Raw genomic sequence first — 21034 nt, 5'->3', positions numbered from 1 at the left:
TTTTTGCTCCTGACAAAAGTTGTTGAACAATATTTTTACAGAATCAAACATTTATTGAATCAAACATTTATTTCATAAAAATTTACATATTTCCAAAGTAAAATCAAAACCACATTAAAATTTAAGCCTCACTTATACTCATATTCTAATAACATATTTCCCCTACTTTCTATCTCCTTCTAATTTCAGGGGCACATCCGGCATAGATATTGATTTGCGGCGTGTCGATATCGATCAGTGTCCACAGCGTAATATACCCGGCTCAACAAAGCCACTCAACATTTTTGCTGGTACCGATAAATGTAAACAACGCACAACAATGGTAGGTTTCAACCTGGGGCAGGCCAAGGCCAAAATTGCTAAAAAAGCAACAACACCAACACCCAATGGAATGTAAATAAACATTCCCTTGAATAAACACACACGCACATACATACAACAGAACGCAAGAACAAATAACTGCAGATGGAATAGAAACCGACCGACCGAGAGACAGACAAACAGACTATAACGAAAAGATTTCTTCAGTATTTGGTCGAAATCCACAAACATGCGAAATGTGCACGAAATACTTCTTAACTTTACATCTTATTTTTTTATTTTCTTCTTTTCTCTTTTACCATGTTCTTTTGTTATTCCATAACCCTCCCTTTTTTCCCTGAACTTCCCAACAAACAATGAAATTCCCAAAGTGTGAAGCCATTCAGGGTTTAGGCTTTCGTCGTGGTTCCTACAAATGCGTCTGCCGTAAAGGTTATTATTTTCCGGATACAACAAGTCATCACAAATATTTCAATGGCAGCCTGCTGGAGGAGGAGTACGAGAAACTCATGCTGGTAAGTTGGAAAAAACACAGAATTCTGCCCATTCGCTTTAAGACTTTGTTTTATGTTTCTTCTTTTTAAATTTGTTTGTATTTTTGCTTTTTTTATGAATTATCTTCATTTTACTAATCCAGTAAAATGAGAGAATTAACTTTTGGGTAGGGGGGCGTATGAATATTATTTAATAAAACAAACACCGCAGACATAACTTATACGCCGGGATGTATTAATTTTATGCTTTGTGGAAGCTACTTGGATTTAAAATATAAAAATGGAGGAGAAAATTTACAATTTAATAGAAGTTGAGAAAAATTTGTGTTATACGCAAAACATGTAAAAAAACTGTAGCTGAAGCTGAATACCCTCCACCATTTGGAACGATTTTGGCAATTATCAAAAGCAATAAAATCCGTTCAAAAATTCTGTTAAAATCTTAAAAATATCAAATTTGAAAAAAATCCGGTGTGGCAAAAATAAACAAAGTACCGAATATCGGGAGGTACCGTTATATGGGGGCTATACGAAGACGTGGACCTGCACAGATAATTTTCTGTCATAGGCTGTATTATTCATTTCAAACTTCACATGACAAATTTGAAACAATTACGACGAATATTGACGCAAATATTATAAAAATACCGATTATCGGGAGGTACCGTTATATGGGGCCTATACCAAAACGTGGACTTGCATGGCACATTTTCAATACCAAAAGTTCTGCAGACATAATATACATTTGAGTAAAATTTTATCAATCTACTTCAATTCGTTCGGAAGCTAGAGTGATTTCCACAGACGGATAGACGGACGGACATCGCTAAATCGATATTGAATTTTATGCTGATCAAGAATATATATACCTTGTGGGGTCTAAAATGTATATTTCGAGGTGTTGCAAACGGAATGACAAACTTAATATAACCTCCATACTATGGTGGCGGGTATAAAAACTACTATTTTTCATGGCAGAGGACCTTTTCTTCTACGGATGGAAGGCTTTATAAGGGTATTCCTATAAATTCTCTAAGAATCGTTTTTTGCAGACATAATACAATTTGTAGGTAAACATTAGACCACCAAAACTTCTCCTTTTGGAACATAATTTTTTGAAGCTAAGCTAGGTCCCAATTCTAATTCCATAAGAATGTCTTTTGCCGATATAAATCAATTTGAAGATTTTCTGTGGATAGAAAATCTGAAATTGGTGTTTATTGACACTTGCTAAGGCCCATTGGATCGACAATTTTAAATTAAATATTTTTTAATGAATGTGTCCTATTTAAAAGATTTGTTTTTAATGACCTCCAGAGCTACCATCTTGAGAACATAATTTCATTATTTGTCAACGTTAATAAAAATATTTATTTATTAATCTGGAATATTATTTAAAACTTTTCATAATTCTTTTTTGTGGCAAATTTTATTATATGTTTTATTATACACGGACACTTTAAGATGATTTTTGAGAACCTCAGGATGAGCTATCAAGCATTGGTTGAATGAACTGGACATAAGTTACAGTAAATCTTAAAAGGACTTTGAGAAATTTTATTGTAGATTTTTCAATGGAGTTTGAAGAGCTATCCGAAATTTGTCATGTTTTAATACGCTCCACCATACATAGTATGAAGGGTATATCAAGTTCGTCATTCCCTTTTGCAACTTATCGAAATAACCATTTTACACATAACAGAGTACATATGCTCTTGATCAGCGTAAAATTCTAAGACGATTTAGCCCTGTCCGCCTGCAGGTCAAGTGCGAAGATGGCCTATATCGATCCACAATATCGTATAGACCCCCTATACAACCATTCCCCCCAATATTCGGTATTTTGATAATTTTACCGCATTTTCCAATGGAATTGTCTGAAAATCTTTCTGAGTACTTTACCCTCTGGAAGAGAATTGTTTATATAGGCCCACGATATCGTAGAACCATACAATACAACAATACCCCCCGATATACGATGGTTTGATGATTTTAGCCATATTTTCCAATAGAATTTTCTGAAAATCCATTACCCGCTGGAAGATAATTGTTAATATAGGTCCAGGAAATCGTATAGCCCCCATACAACGATACCCCCCGATGGTCGGTATTTTTCAATGAAATTGTCTGAAAATAAACACAAGACGTTCCTTTTAAGTACTTCATCGTCTGGAAAAAACGTCTGTATAAGTCTACGATAGCCCCCTTCAGCGGTACGTCCGATTTGCGGTATTTCGATGATTGTAACCAAACTTTTCAATAAAATTGTCTGAAAATCCACATAAGGACTTCCTTCTGAGTAATTCATCCCCTGAAAAAATTATTTCCAAATACGTGCACAATATTGTTTATCCCCAATAAAACTAAAAGTTATAGCTCCCTGGGGCTATACCAAAACGTGGATTAACACACAAGAGCCACAAGAGCTAGAACCCATTATGACCCACAAATACAAATTTTTGGAGAAATCCGCAAAAAAATATGCAAAAATCATCGAAATTCCGAAGATACCGTTCGGAAGATACCGTTATATGACCCACAAATGACAATTTTTAGACAAATTAGTGGGAAAATGTGGAAAAAATCATCAAAATACCGAATATCGGGAGACACTGTTAGATGGGGCTATACAAAAACGTGGACCTATACATACAATATTTCGTAACCGGAGCTAGAACGTATTATGACCCATAAATACCAATTTGTAGAAAAATCAGTGAAAAAAATGTGGCAAAAATCATCAAAATATCAAAATATCGAATATCGGGACCCTTGTATGGGAGCTAAACCAAAACGTGGAGCTGTAGATACAATGTTTCGCCACACAAGCTAGAACTCATTATAACCTACAAATACCAATTTGTAGAAAAATCCGTGAAAAAATGTGGCAAAAATAATCAAAAAGTCAAATATCGGTCATACTCTTGTATAAGAGCTATACCAAAACGTGGACCTATAAATACAATGTTTCGCCACACAAGCTAGAACCCATTATGACCCTCAAATAGCAATTTTTGGATAAATCCATGGAAAAAATTAGAATACAGGAACTATACCAAACCGATGTATGGACCGATGTATCTCATTTTCAATACCAACCATCCAGTACAAATTGTTCTGCTAAATAATGACGCTCTACGTCAAATAATGTGGACTGTATCGTGATTTCAACACGTCGTTAAATCGACTTAGAATTTTATGCTGATAACGAATACAGGGTTGCCCATATTCGACGGACCCATGACCCATTCCAATCGACGAGGCTTGTCCGCAGACAACATTCTTTGCGTCAATTGAATTTTGTACGGGAACAAATGCAAATCAATGCGAATAATCCGTTGTAAAGTGGACCGAGCCATGCCCAACTGCTGAGAACGGCGTTTTTGGGATGTTCTAGGGGACCTCTCAACACTGGCTCGTACGGCAGCGATATTCTCGGCCGATAGCCTTGGTCGACTTTTATATGGCCTCTTCGGATTAGAAAGAGCCTTACCAGTCGAAAATTTTTTGTATAAACGCTTTATGGTGTTCATTGAAGGCGTACTTCTTACATTTTTTAATGTTTTAAAAGCACGTTGAGTTTTCACAATTGACTTCTTCTGTTGAACGTAAATTTCAACTATTTCACAGCGCTCGCGTGGCGTGTATTGGTTCATGGTAAAAATCAGCTTGGACTGACGCTTCAAACGCGGTATGGCATTAAGCGATGTGACATCTCTGTCAAAAGGTATGGCGTTGCCAGATGGATCCGTCGAATATGGGCAACCCTGTATATACTTTATGGGGTCTACGATGAATATTTAGGGATGTTACAAACGGAATGACAAATACCCTGCTTTCCAAGGTGGAGGATATAAAAAAAACAAGTAAGCAAAGGCTACAGTCGAGCGGGGCCGACCGTTGAATACCCTACAACACTATAATAAACGATACAGTTTATATAGGCGAGATACTCGAAAGAATTCCACAAGATATTGTGACAAATAATAAAAGAAAACCATCAGGTTTCGTTCTCTAATTTTCGAATAATAGCAGCTTAAACTAATTTGCTCATTTCCAATTTATTGGTAGATGTTGCACGTAAATGGTCTTCCTAGATCTGGAACCAATATTTCCCGAAGACCTATAATCTCTCAGAAGTGGCAAAAGATTAACATTTATTATTGACTATATTCTTCAACGAAATCAGCGTTAACGAAATAGTCAGAAGTGTGTCTTTCCTATATTTGTGAATTCTCCAAAAGTCACTGGAATGGACATTTTCGTATTTTGTCTACAAAAGTTGGCAAACTCCTTTACACATTGAATATTTTTGGATGGCCAAAACTGCTTGGCTTTTGCAATGTGCGGTAACCCCCATTCAAATGTGCGTGAGGACCGGGCGATAATTACGACCTGCTGACAATTTTGCAGTTTTTTGTCCATTTCAACCCCTAAATATATGGCGATCATCTCCAAAAAGAGTAGGCTTCTATTCTGACCCTCATCTTATCCCCATGCAAAATTTCGTAAGGATCGGACCATAAATGCGATCTGTATATGATATCCGGATATCCTTACTACTTAGTTTTGTTAGCTGTAGAAATATTACCAAATGTTTAATTCAAAATGAAAATATGCCAAAAATATGACAAAATTGAAAAAATATGAAAAATGTTACAAAATCAATATTTTCATCTTTAGAGAGATATTTTTATGCGATTTTTTAGACGTTTTATGTTTCCTACCAAGAGGCCATTCTGAAGTAATGAGAACTGTCGAAATCAGTTCAGCCGTTCTCGACATATATGAGATATTTCAAGCATATCTTGTTTGATAGACATATATATCGCACATATTTTGCTATATATCCGATTTGTTGTATGTTAACATCAATATAAAGGTCAGAAGTAACCTTGTCATGACTTTGTGATTTCGCCGGGATTTAAAATATTCGCGGTTTAATGAAAAATTTTCAACAAAAAAGATATGGTCTATTTTAGCCGCTAAATATTATCCGATGATCACCCAAATTGGTAGGCTTCTTCCCCGCCCTAAACTCTAGCTACATGCGAAATTCCGCGTCGATTGGTCTATAATTGCGACCTGTATAGCTACTGCAGAATCCGACATTTTTTCAGTATTTGGTCCATTTCAACCCCTAAACATTTGGCGATCATCTCCAAAAAAATAGGGTTCTATTCTGACATTAACCCGACCTACATTTTAAATTTCGTGAAGATCGGGCCATAATTGCGACCTGTAGAGTGATTACAAATTAACATGGACAGACGGACAGACGGACGGACGGACATACATAGCTAGATCGACTCAGCTCGGCGTGCTAGGAAGATCCATATATACTTTCCTATATGGGAAACCAATATTTCGAGGTGTTACATAAATTCTGGCCCAATCAAACTTATAATACCCCCAACACATAGTGTTGTAGGGTATAAACACTTCAACATCATTCAAAACTAAGACACATAATTATAAGCTCTAGCTTTTCCAGGTCTCTTTTGAGAAATTGCGCCATATTTTGCACATTTTAGATCTCTTCGTACCCTTTTTTACGAATTTTGAAATCTCTGTAATATTAAAAGCCCATCTTAACCGTTGCTTAATATTTACTTCGTTTTCATGTGCTTTTAAATAATTACCACACTTCTCTGTCGTTTTTATCATTAAACAATTACGACGAGTTTAAAACGCAATTGATGTCACATTACAATTTCTTGGAAAATGAAGTCACATGCACGGCAGATCGAATCCTTGAATTGTATGTCCTTTCCTCACAGATTACTCCTTGTTCGTAGCCACAACGATGAATGCAGACCACTGACCACAGAGGTTTTTCGTTCACCTTTCCATATGAAATTATTTGTAAATCCAATAATTACTTACTGTCCCAGCCGCATTTGTTCATAGGCCATAGCCAGTGGACGGAACAGATGCCAGACTTAATAAAAAAAAAAATAAAGAACCCCGGTTTAATTAACTTGCAATATAAACTACCAACAATGTGCAAGCCGGTTGATTCTCTTACCTGTCCGGCAACAGACTTCGACGATGACAGTGAAAGTATGTCTTAAAAAGGGGAAAAGGATGTAGAGGAGAGAGAAAATGTGCCGCCTCTTAAGTTATGGCTTTTAATAATGGACTCAGATGCCAATAAATGTTGTGGACGGTCTCCGTGGTGTGCCAAGAGTTCGCTGGTTGTTCGATGCTGAAACAATGGTGTATGATAGCAACCTCTGGAACCATTACAACAATTAACAGCGGCAAATGTGTGCCATCGTTGTGTATGGCTACATATGTGGGGCATTCCATACATCAGGATGCGGGGTTCAGAGAAAATTCATTTGAGATGTAATTCTGGAAAAAGAAAATATATTTTTTTTTCGATTTATTTCTGTTTTATCTTCTTAATATATACTTTTTTTAATTTTTTTTTTTATTTATTAATTAATTTATTTATATATGTTTATTAATCTTCTTATTTATAAATTTTTATTTTATTCAACTCCGCCACAATTTGTATGTTATTATGTTTTTATTGTGTCTTCCTTCAGGGCAAAAATTCAACATACAACATCATCAATGAATACGAATGCCTGCCCTGTGCCGAGGGCTGTGACTCCTGTGAAGACGGCTCGCCCTGCATAGCCGCACTCAATTGGCCAATGCGTACAAGCATTTTGGTTTTGGCCTGTATTGTAATTGGATTACTGCCACCAGCTGCTTGGTTTACATTCCGTTATCAACAAGTTAAGGTAAGCAGAATATCTTCACCTATACCCGTACACACACATAGCAATACAGCCATAGACACACACACACACACACACACGTGGACAACACTTAAATGCCATTGTGAAAATTGAATCTATGTTAAGCCCGTGTAAGCTTCTCCGGTAATATGTGGTCAGGCTTTTTGAAGATAATTTGTTTGTGTCTTAAAATTAACAAACTTAACTGGCCCACAATACAAAAGCCAAACAAACACACCGACTGCTTGTGGTGGGTCAGATAATAAATTACTTTTTAATGGGCATATTTGTTCGGTGCCTTAAAATTGGGGAAAATGACTGAGGATTTAAAATATTTTAATAAAATTTAAAATAAAATAGCAGTATATTATTTAAAGATAAAACCAATAAAGAAAGTCTTAAAGTCGGGCGGGGCCGACTTTATGATACCCTACACCATATTGCTAATTTAGTTGAGCCCCACTTAATAATTAAAAGTTTTCATGGGAGAATTCAATCATACACGCTATGATTATAATTATAATTTAAAGTTCAAAAGATTAAATATGCCGAAGCATTTGTATCTTTTAAATTCGGATTTGTATTGCCCATTTAGTGTACAATTAATTTGAAATCGGATAAAAATATATATGGGAGCTATGTCCAAATCGGAACCGATCTCGATAAAATTTGGCAAATTTGGATATTTCTGAGCTGTATTTGATATATTTCCCTGAATATCGTTGTTACGGAGTTCATATTACGGCTGTGGGTAACAAATATAACAAATCGGACGAAAAATATATATGGGAGCTATAGCTATATCTGAACCGATCTTCACCAAATTTGACATACTAGCTTCTAGACTCAATTTGGTCGTAAGTGCCAAATTTCATCCAATTTGGGCAAATATTAGACGTTTGGTGCACAATCAAAGGTAAATCAGACGAAGTGCCTAATCAAAACGTGTCTCTTTGATATTTGGAGTCGATCTAGAGATGTCCGTCCGTCCGTCTGACTATCTATCTGGCTGGTGCGCAAGATAACTCTCGAAGAAGTATCCGATGTTGTCCAAACTTGGTACATCGTAATATTTTTGTCAAACTTAGAAGCTCCCCCACAAAAGGTCGAAATTTTCAAAAAATATTTTTTTGCACATAAAGAGAAACGATATTCCGATTTTGCTCCAACTTTGCAAATCCTAATATTGGCATTGGTGCTAGGTCTGGTGTGAAAATGGATAATATCGGTCCACTCCATCAAGTACCTCCCCCATAAAATTTTGAATAATTACTACTCTCATAAAATGTGATGTAAAAGTCAGTGTGTCTTCAAATTTAACACATCCCAATATTTATATTAACCCAAGGTATGGTGCTAAGATGGAATATATCGGTCTACTCCTTCTGGTACCTCCCCCACATATGTTCGATTTTTTCAAAAAAAAAAAAATACTTTTTGCACAGAAAGAGAAACGATAATCTGATTTTGCTCCAACTTTGCAAATCCTAATATTTGCGTCAGTGCTCGGTCTGGTGCGAAACCGGAAAATATCGGTCCACTCCATCAAGTACCTCCCCACAAAGGGTCAAAATTTTAAATAATTACATCGCTCATAAAATGTGATGTAAGAGTCCGATCTTCTTAAAAATCCACATAACCCAATAATTTTATTAACTCAAGGTCTGGTGTTAAAATGGAATATATTGGTTCCATTCCAGTACCTCCCCCACAAATGGTTGAAATTTTCAAAAATATATATAAGAGAAACGATAATCCGATTTTTCTCCGACTTTGCAAATCCTAATATTTGTGTCAGTGCTAGGTCAGGTGTGAAAATGGACAATATCGGTCCACTCCATCAAGTACCTCGCCTCAAAATTTTGAATAATTAAAACTATTTCAAAATGTGATGTAAGAATCCGATTGTTTTCAAATTTCACACATCCCAATATTTATATTAACCCAAGGTCCGGTGTTAATGGACACAAATGGTCGAAAGGAGAATCCGATTTTGCTCCAACTTTGCAAATCCTAATATTTGCGTTAGTTCTATGTCAGGTGCGAAGACGGAAAATATCGGTCCACTAATTCTGGTACGTCCCTCACAAACGCTCAAAATTTTGAATATCCACAAAGTTTATAAAAAGCGAAATCAACATCCGATTCCATTACAGACATGGTACATCTAAAATAATTCCATCAACACAGGATCTGTTATAAAGATGGTACAGATCGGAGCATTTCTTTTGCTACCAGCTCCACATAGGGTTAAAGATACAAACATTTTTGCTAATACAAGATGCAAGATCTGTTGTGAAGATGCTATATATCTTCGAACCCCCTTCTGGTACCTCAACCACAAAGGGACACAATTTTCAAAACTTTTATCTGTCATAAATTGCGAAACAACTCAGTGATTTTTTGTAACTTGCTAAATCTAAATATATGTCTCTCTACCAGAATCCTGAGATGAATATGGAATTTAAGATTTTCCATAAATTGGATATAAATGTTCGATTTTCTTATATATTCATAATAATATTTATATCATATTTATTTAGGTCCGATATGAAATGGACAATATTGACTCATTCTTCCAAAATCCACTCCATATAGGGTCAAGAGTTTGATAATTCATAACAGAAGTCAAAATATTTTTAAATAATCGAACATTGGCTGAGGGTATACATCTGTCGGCAAAACCGACCAATACTCTTTTACTTGTTTTCTTCACTTCCAATAACTGTCGAGAAAGTGACTTCCACGATTATTAGAAGTAACGCTGTATGCGCTATTTAGTCATCCTTAAAACCATCGCTGGCGTGGTTTATTTCTTATCGAAGGATGCTCCTTTCAGGGTGAGAAAGCAATATCAAACGCAATGATTTATATCGCTTAGGTGTGACTTTTAAGTGATCTGGGGGATATTTTTTGCTTGCTGAAAATAAACCCTCGTGCCATACATTGGGTAACCTATTCATTAATTTTATGACTTTTCTTAAATAATGTTCACGAACAAATTGTGTATGAATTGAACCACAGCAAAACTACACCATTTAATCTTTCCCCCTTTTATCCAAATTGTTTCGTGTGAAAATTAATGGTTAAAACAAACGCTTAATTATACAATTAAATTTTTTTACATTTTGTTTTTTGGATCGTTTTTTTTTCTATGCCATTAAATAAATTCCTCGAAAAAGCCATGATGATTTTTTCTGTATGAATTATTTAAATTACGGGTGGATTTGAATAGTGGCTGGTTAATGTCTTCCTTTTTTATTACAGGTTGTGCGTGCTGCCAGTCCCGCTCTATTACGTGTTATTGCATTGGGTGCCTTCTTCATTTATTGTACGGTAAGTTGGAACAACGCCCCTCTTTTGCAGAATTTAAAGTTACTCGGGATTTTCGAAGGGTGGTTGGTTGGTTTGGTGTCCCGCATCCACCCTTTTTGTATTTTTTTTTTTTTATTTTTTCGCTTGAAATAATTTATGAATATTTCCAAAGAAACGAAAAAAAGAGAGAGAAAAAAATAAAATAATCATCTTTCGTGTACTGTAATGGCAGTACAAAGGGCAACGAAAAAACAACAACATCAACACTAATTACAGGTAGCAGTACAAAGCGAAGAAAATCATGAAAGCAAAAACCAACACAGCTTGACTTAATTAAATAATTTGCATTTTAATATTTTCTGCCTGACATAAAACAAAATCCTCACGAACCATGGAAATCTTCATGGCCATGGCCAAGATGCAATGCATCAAGACAGTTGTATATTTTCTTTATTTTTTATTCCATTTTTTTCGACCGAAATGATTTAATATTTTAGTGAAGGGATGAGGACACAAAAAAGGATAAAACTAAATTTTCTTTTGTAAGTGATGTTTTTTTCGTGGTTGAGCTAAAACTTTACGAAGGCATTGGAATAAAGAACCGGATTTTTTATTTTTTCCTAAATTATTTTTAATCTTTCTTTCTGAAAAACAAAGGACTCTGAAAAACCTATTTACAGGGTTGTCCATATTCGACGGACCCATCTGGCAACGCCATAACTTTTGACAGAGATGTCACATCGCTTAATAACATACCGCGTTTGAAGCGTCAGTCCAACCCTGTATAACCTACAACACTATATATTGGGGGTATTATAAGTTTAATTGAGCCAAACTGAAAAAATTCCTGATTTTGCAAGTTCTCCACAGGTCGCAATTATACACCAATCGACGCGGAAGAAAGCATGGGACTAGAGCTTGGGGCTGAGCAGAAGCCTTTCAATTTTATCGTCATCGGGTAATATTCAGTGGGTGATGGACCATAACATTAGTGTTAAATAAAAATGAATTTTCCATTAAACCGTGAATATTTTTAATCCCGGCGAAATCACAAATAGACGAACAGGTCAATTCCGACCGTTACGTAGATGCCGATAGTAAATATATCGGATATATAGTGAAATATATACAATGTATATATACAAAAGAAGAAGATGTTAGCTAAAATGCTTATATCTCAAGATTGACTGGACCGATTTTGACAAATTTTGTTAATGCCCTCTTGGCATAAAAGTATAAAATCTAAAAAAATCGCATACAAATGTACCAATAATGATGTTAATATAGATTTTGTAGTATTCTGTGACTTTTTTTTATTTTTCATGCTTTTTATTGCATGCGATTTTTTTGAATTTGACTTAATATTGAAGTGTACATTTTGTAAAAGTTTTCACTTTACAACACAGGCTGGGGTTATTATATACAGTCTGCAATTATCGTCCGATCCTCACGAAAATTTTAACAAGGGTAGGGTTAGGCTCAGAAGGGATAGGCCTATTGTTTTCACAGATGTCCGCAATATATTTCGGGGTTGAAATGGACCAAAAACAGAAAAAGTTTCCTGATCACACAATTGAAGCCAATCGACATGCCTGAGAAGAGAGTTAAGGACAGGGAAGAATTCTAGCATTTTGGATGATCATTGGACTATATGAAACTCTAAGATGTACCACAACAACTAACAGCACGAAGGAGTGTGTAAATATTGGGCAAATGTCCCTGGTCAAAACGCTGAGGGTGATATCTGGACCGTGCTCCGTGACATAATTTCAAAAGGGAAATGTTCCAAAATGGATTTGGACACAAGGTGGCTTCTAACATATTGTAGTGTTGTAGGGTATCACATGGTCGGCCCCGCACGACTGCAGCCTTTGTTTACTTATTAAAATTAAGTATATTATATTTTACGGCACCAACGAAGCCATAGTGGAAATGCAGGGACCGGGCCCTATCAGAAAATGTAAATTTTAAAGCAGTTTCTGAATAATATTCGACTCACTCAAAATGGTTTCGATGGGCAATTATGACCACATCAGTAGCGATAAATATATTAAGATATTGAAAATAGGGCGGTAAAACATACCTCCGATTCACGGTGGATTATATAAATATATTGGGATTTGTGAAATTTGAAGACAATCGGACTCTTACATCGGATATTACGAAAGTTGTAATTATTCAAAATGTTGACCATTTATGGGGGAGTTACTTGATGGAGTGGACCGATATTGTCCATTTTTACACCTGACCTAGCACTGATGCAAAAATTGGGATTTACAAAGTTGGACCAAAATCGGATTACACTTTCTCTTTCTATGCAAAAAATATATTTTTTGAAAATTTCGACCTTTTGTGGGGGAGGTACCAGAAGGAGTGGACCGTGGAGGTACCAGAAGGAGTGCTCATCTCCGAACTCGATCTAAGTTTGACAAAAATATTACGATGTTCCCAGTTTGGACCAAATCGGATGCTCCCTTCGAGAGTTATCGTGCGCATCAACCAGCCAGACAGACAGACGGACGGACGGACGGACATCGCTAGATCGACTCCAAATGTACTGAAAAGGATTTGGTCCGAAGAGACCTAGGGCCTAAACCCGTTATTTCGACTAGGCACGTTTCGACCGTATCAATTTATATATACCCTCTCTAGCCATATGACTGAGGATATAAAAATACTAAATAGTTTCTAGGATTAAGAAGTAAAAAAGCAGGGCCGAACTTTGAAAACCCTCCACCATTTGGAACGAATTTGGCAATTCTCAAAACCAATAAAATCCTTTAAAACTACTGTTGGAATCTTAAAAATACCGAATGTAGCTATTATATTAGGGTCTATCTATCTATATAATGTAGCTAAAATCATCAAAATACGGAATATATGGAGGTACCATGGTGGTTATAAAACGTGGATCTGCACAGACAATTTTCTGTCATAGGCTGTAGCATCCATTACGAACTTCAAATGCGAAATTTGAAACAATTCCGGTAAATAATGTCGCTAAAATCATAAAAATACCTAATATCGGGAGGTACTATTACACCAAAACGTGGACCTGCACAGACAATGCACAGACAGTCATAGGCTGTAGCATCCATTACGAACTTCAAATACCAAATTTGAAATAGTTCCGGTAAATAATGTCGCTAAAATCATAAAAATACCTAAAATCGGGAGGTACTCTAATATGGGGGCTATACCAAAACGTGGACCTGCACGGACAATTTTCTGTCATTTATTGTATTATCCAATACGAACTTCAAATACCAAAATTGAAACAATTCCGGCGAATAATTTCGCTAAAATCATTAAAATACCGAATATCGCGGGGTACCGTTACATGGGGGCTATACGAAGACGTGGACCTACATGACCCATTTTCTGTGTTGTGCTGTAGTATCTATTACAAACTTCAAATACCAAATTTAAAACAATTCCGGTAAATAATGTTGCTAAAATCATCAAAATACCAAATATCGGGAGGTACCGCTATATGGGGGCTATACGAAGGCGTGGACCTACATGGCCCATCTTCTGTCTTAAGCTGTAACATCTATTACGAACTTTAAATATTAATATTGAAACAATTCCGGTAAAAAATGTCGCTAGAATCATCAAAATACCGAATATCGGGAGGTACCGTTGTATGGCGGCTATACGAAGACGTAGACCTACATGGCCCATTTTCAATACCAAAAGTCCTGCAGGCATAGTACACATTTGAGTAAAATTTTATCTGTCTACTTCATTTCGTTCGGAAGCTAGAGTGATTTCCACAGACGGACAGACGGACGGACATTGTTAAATCGACATAGAATTTTATGCTGATCAAGAATATATATACTTTGTGGGGTCTAAAATGTATATTTCGAGGTGTTACAAACGGAATGACAAACTTTATATACCATCCATACTATGGTGGAGGGTATAAAGAGGACATTAGTATGTATTAGTAAATAAAATTACACAACATCCTCTTGGCACAGGTGACTTGTTCTTAATTTTAATAATTTTTACCTCATTTAGTACAAAACCATCCCTTTTAGTTCTGTTTGAAAATTCGCACCATCCCTAACATGTTTTCAATTACCAAAAATGCTGGTCTAAACAGACATATGTATGTCTATACGTAACATATGACCAGATATTGCACAGCAGGACATAATATCAACGTTTATAACTGTTTGTTTGTGTTTGTGTCTGTGTGTGCGTTTAATGATTTTTTTTTTTTAAGAAAAACAAATATTTACTTATTTTCCCCCCCTCCTTTTTTGCTCTTCGCTTGGTCGTTCATTTCGAAGCTTGTTAAACGTTCACCGAACACCGCGAGCAAAAAGGAAAAGTGATATAAAAATGTCCTTGAGGCAATTTCTTTGCCAAGCGTTGATTATTATTGATGTCTGTTTGTTCGGTCGTTCGTTCGGTTGTTCGTTCATTTATTGGTCATATGGTCAGTCATTGGTAATTTGGTTTAGATGCGGTTAGGAAAAACAAACATGTGTGTGTGTGTATGTGTGTATTGAACCCGGAGCCATGATTGCCAGCCATTTCTGTTCATTGCTGGCTCTTGCGGAATTCCGATTTATGTTTGTTTATGGCAAACATTTTGAAAATGAATCAAATTTAATTGACTTGAAATTGATTTAAATGGTCAACTGACTTGGATGTTCGAGACGAATAGGGAGACACATGGATTGAAGAAGTGATGGTGATGGGGGGGGGATATAATAATTCTTCAATGTCTAGCTGTTGGTGTCTGTTTTATTCTTTATCCTATGTCTTGTTCCTTGACATTTTTCTATTGGCTTTCCATTGAAACGGTAGAAGTTCAATATTTTCCTTTCAATGTCTTTTTGATTGGTTTTAATGGTTTGTCTTGGCTAATTTATGACACAGAGAGACATTGGACTTTATGAAGTTTGGGGTTTTGTGGTCGATTTATGGAATTACAAAAGTTGAGAGTAATGGTGCTGAGAAGCCAAAAAATTCTTATTTCGGGGTATTAAATTTGCATTACGATTCAATATCTATTATATAAGTCTGAAAATACTCTGAATATTCGATAAAATGTTAACACATCCTTCACTTAGGCATAAATCTATCAAAATGCTACTTTTCCTCAGAAATCTTAAATTATAAAATATTTTATCATATTACCAATGATTGTGTTTGTATGATTGTATTCCATCACTACCTAACAAATACCGTGACTACTCAACACGAACAACACCACCACCACCACCATGAAAACCACACACACCCACTTGCACAATATCGCCATGGAGTATGTGGCAATCATGAGATGAGAGAATGCCATTAGACTTAGTGACACATGTGGAAAGAATTCCGTAAGGCCTCAGCATTGCACCAATGATAGACCACAAGAAATCCTGACCAAAGACCACAGACATTGCAGTGATTCTACGAATGGCAATGCAACTCAGTTTTGCGGCATCTAAATGAATTTAAAAGCAAATCGAATCAATTAAGAAAATAATATCCTTAATCGAAGACAGGACAGATGATGGTGATGAGGATTGAATGCAATAATTTTTAACAGTTCATTTAAAGAGATCGTCGGCATTTATGGGTAGCTGAAATAACTTAAGAACATTGAGGAGAACAAAAGGAGATACCTGAATGAAAATAAACCAAAAACAAAAACCAGTTAGGAAAGGTCAAAAGTCAGACGGGGCTGACCAAATGATACCCTGCACCACTATGTATCGTTATATGTGCACTATAGGAAAACATGGTACTAGATATTCAATGTTCTGCCCCACAAGCTAGAACCTATAACGAACTATAAATGCCAATTTCCGCACTAATCCGTTAAAAAATGTGAAAAAAAAAACGTCAGAATCCCGAATATGGGGAGGTACCGTTATATGGGTGCTGTACCGAAACGTGGACCTATATATACAGTGTAACATGAGGGTTATAAAACGTTGAACAGCACAAACAATTTTCTGTCTTAGGCTGTAGTACCCATTACGAACCTCATATACAAAATTTGAAAAATTCTGGTAAAAAATGTCGATAAAATCATCAAAACACCCGATATTCGGTACCGTTATATGGGAGATATACAAAGACGTGGACCTACATGTCCCATAGGCTGTAGAAGCTATTACGAACTTCAAGTACGAATTTTGTAACCATTCCGGTAAATAGTGTTTTTAAAGTCATCAAAATACCCATTATCGGGAGGTACCGTTATATGAGGGCTATGCGAAGACGTTGACCTACATGGCCCATTTTCAATACCAAAAGTCCTGCATACATAATACACATTTGAGTAAATTTTTAACAAACTTCCTTAATTTCGTTCGGAAGCAAGAGTGATTTCCACAGACGGATATACGGACAGACGGACCGACGTTGCTCAATCGACATAGAATTTTATGCTGATCAAGAATATATATACACTGTGGGGTCTAAAATGTATATTTCGAGGTGTTACAAACGGAATGTCAAACTTAATTTACCCATATCCATACTATGTTAGAGGGTATAACAAGTAGGCAAAATCTATAGACGGACGAGTCTGAACATTTGATATCCCACAACACTACAATTTTTTTTTTTCGATCGGTCCCAACGCCACACTCACCCGCCCCTGCCGACCGAGGGGGCCACCTCCCAATTACGTAGGGAGCGCGTACACCCCATAGTCCGAACTATGGAGGGTTAGTGCGTTAGGGAAACCAGCTACAGTTATACATCAGCCGGTTGTTTAAATTCACAAATAAAGACAACACACAGGAAATAAAACAACATATAACAGATAAGAGTAGAGAATCTGGCAACTACTTGCTTTAATACTAAAGATGTAAAATAGTGTGTTTAATGACATGCAAAGGGTCTGTCAATGATATCTCGTTATATAATTTGTTGTAGATATCACATAAAGACCTCATAGGATTATAAGATTCATAATTGGATTTAGCCAAGCAAAGTTTAAGTGGTATGTAATTTCGAGTATTACGAGCAGGAATATTAAAATTTAATTCACCGGTTAAAAACTGTGAATCGATTTCGCCACGCAAAAGTTTTATAATAAATAAAGCTCTTAACATTAAACGTCTCTTTTCCAGTGTCGGAAGATCAATTAGTTTTAGGCGATTCTCATATGGTGGAAGTGTATCATTTATATCCCATCCTAATCCTCTGAGAGCAAATAAAAGAAATTGGGTTTGTACTGATTCCAATTTAGCAGAATATGTTTTGTAAAAAGGACTCCACAATACGCAACCGTATTCTAAAGTGGGCCGAACCAAACTAATAAATAAACGCTTAGTCACATAAGGATCGTCAAATTCTTTTGACCATCTTTTTATAAAACCCAGCAATGACTTGGCTTTATTTACACATGAATCAATATGCAAATTAAAACGCAATTTATTGTCTAAAATTACACCAAGATCAACGAATGAGTCTACATTGTCCAATTTGTAAGAACCAATGAGGTAATCACTTTTAAAAGGTTGTGTTCTAAACAAAGACAGTTTTTTACATTTCTTGAGATTTAGCGTCATACCATTAACACTGCACCAATTAACAAGGCAGTAGATATCATGTTGCAAGTTAAGGGAACTAATGTGAGAGTCCATATTACAAAAAAGTTTGACATCATCAGCAAACATTAGGATCTTAGAGTAACGTATAACCGTTGGAAGGTCATTTAGATACAATACAAAAAGTAGAGGACCTAAGTGGCTACCCTGGGGGACACCAGAGTACACAGTTATCTGTTTAGAAAGAACATTATTGAAAGAAACTCTCTGTGTACGCCCTTGCAAATAAGATGATATCCATGATAAAAATAATGTTGCGAAACCCATTTTGTCAAGTTTATGTAATAATAATAAGTGATCCACTTTGTCAAAAGCCTTACTGAAATCAGTATATATAATATCAGTTTGGCATTTTATTGAAAACCCCCTGTGTACATAACATATAAGTTCTAATAAATTAGTTACAGTTGACCTACCCTTTACAAATCCATGTTGGTAAGGCGATATTATAGACGAAACAAAGTGCGTTAGTCTACGCGAGACTAAAAACTCAAACAATTTCGGTATTGCACTTAATTTTGCAATACCCCTATAATTTTCGACGACACTTCTATTATCAGCTTTATGCAAAGGAATAATAAAACTAGATCGCCATACTTGAGGAAAATAACCAGATGTCAAAGAATAATTGAATATAGTGGTTAGAGGTAAATAAAGCTCATATGCGCATGACTTTAAAATGTAAGCAGGTACTCCATCAGGACCAGGGGAATTACTACTTTTTAACGATAGAAGACCATTTAAAACCTCCTCCTCAGACAGAATAATTTGGGGGAAATAATTTAATCTACTAATATTATAAGCATAATTGTCATTATGATTGCATGAAGGCTTAGAGTAAGTATTTTGAAAAAAGTCAGCAAACAAATTTGCTATTTCAAGGTGGTCCCCTGATTCCCTGCAACCAAGTTTCATGCTACTAGGAAATTCGCGGACTTTACGTTTTGAATTTACAAATTTATAAAAGCTTTTAGGACTCTTCTGAAAGTTATTTTTCATTTTTCTTAAATAAATCGAATAAGACTTTAAATTTTCAATGTTATATTTACTTCGAGCTTGTGAATATTTTGTATAATTTAAAGTGGTATTACATTCTTTAAATTTTTTAAATAACCTACTTTTTATGTTGCGCAAGCGCCTAAGATGTGGGGTAAACCAAACTGGTCCTGAGTCAGAATAGAACTTCAATAATGGAACTGATATAGTTAACGCATTTTTAAGTACGATATAAAAATTTGAAATTTGCAATTCAATGTCACCTTCATGAGACCAACTTGAATTGGACAATATAGAACGAAGGAGATTAATATTAGTCTTAGAAAAATTTAATTTGTGAGGCTTAGTTTGTGGTTTCGCATAATTTGTTTGAATATTAAGTTCAAGGTCTATGACAAGTGTTGGGTGATATTTATCTTCCGGTTCTACAAAAGGTGAACATTTACTTAATGAAGTATTAACGGATGAAGAAAACACTAAGTCTAATATTTTACCTTTAAAATTATAAATATTATTGAGTTGATATAGACCTTGGTCAAAAATATTTTGCCAAAAATTTTCCATATCGTTAGACCGTACTGTTGACGAAACAGGTACATAATGTGCCGTGTCATCATCAAGGATCCACGATGTATTTGGTAAGTTAAAATCTCCAAGACAAATTAATTCAGAATTTGGCGAGTGAATATGTGAAACGTTTTTAATTAATTCAGAATGTTTTAAATAAATGTTTGAATCAGAATTTGGAGGAATATACGAACATGTTATGTAAATAGTTTGGTTAATGTAAGATAATTTCACACATACAAATTCAACATCTTGACTATCAGTAAGCATAACACGCTCAGAGGAAATGGAATTGTGAACTGCTATGAGTACCCCTCCACCAACTTTATTTAATCTATCATTTCTAAAAAGTTGGTATTGATCGGATAAGATTTCAGTATCACGGATATCCGGTTTAAGCCAAGTTTCTGTAAAAACGAGAATTTTAAGATCTGATTCAAAAGACTTTAAATATGTATTTTTAAGTTTAGTGTTTAGGCCTCTAACATTTTGATAAAGCAAAGATATAGATTTATTTAGTTTTTTGGGACATTCGAATCAGAAGGTAGCGTTATTGGTTTTACAAAATTTCGCCTTTTTCTAAATTCAAATTCTTTTACCAATGTACCGTCTGGCCAAAAAGAATCTTTTAACATTAGATCATACAATTTAGAATGAACCGTTATTTTAAATGATGATAAATCACGTGGTATAGATGAGTTAAATTTCGAAATGTTATAATCATTATCAAGAACGTTTTGAATTTTGGACTTGATATAATTACTAATGTTATCTACAGAAGTACTAGGATGTAGTCTAGAAACAAATATACTTTTTCTGGGAGCAACTACGATTAAATCGTTATTACTAGTAGAAGGAGCATTTTCTGGAGCACATATGACTATTGGAGGCGGAATCTGTGGATTATTAGGGGTAACTTCTGAAGATCGGACTTCAACCGGAGTCTTTACACTAGGACTCGAAGCTGTTGCAGGATTTAAATTAGAGCATACAGATGAGTATAGCGCCGGAG

The 21034-nt window shown here is 35.5% G+C and overlaps 1 protein-coding gene across 1 annotated transcript in view; it reads left to right on the top strand.

Moving 5' to 3' along the window:
• The window catches only part of LOC101887341 (uncharacterized), a 465336-nt gene that overhangs the window by 386157 nt on the left and 58145 nt on the right, over positions 1-21034 (top strand). Inside the window, exons 5-8 of the mRNA XM_059130821.1 lie at positions 190-322; positions 693-836; positions 7370-7570; positions 10835-10903. Coding sequence (XP_058986804.1) covers positions 190-322; positions 693-836; positions 7370-7570; positions 10835-10903 — 547 coding nt within the window. The remainder of the gene's footprint in view (positions 1-189; positions 323-692; positions 837-7369; positions 7571-10834; positions 10904-21034) is intronic.

This window comes from Musca domestica, unplaced genomic scaffold (assembly GCF_030504385.1).
Source record: "Musca domestica strain aabys unplaced genomic scaffold, Musca_domestica.polishedcontigs.V.1.1 8, whole genome shotgun sequence".
Lineage (NCBI taxonomy): Eukaryota > Metazoa > Arthropoda > Insecta > Diptera > Muscidae > Musca > Musca domestica.
This window is presented reverse-complemented; position numbering and strand designations above follow the sequence as displayed.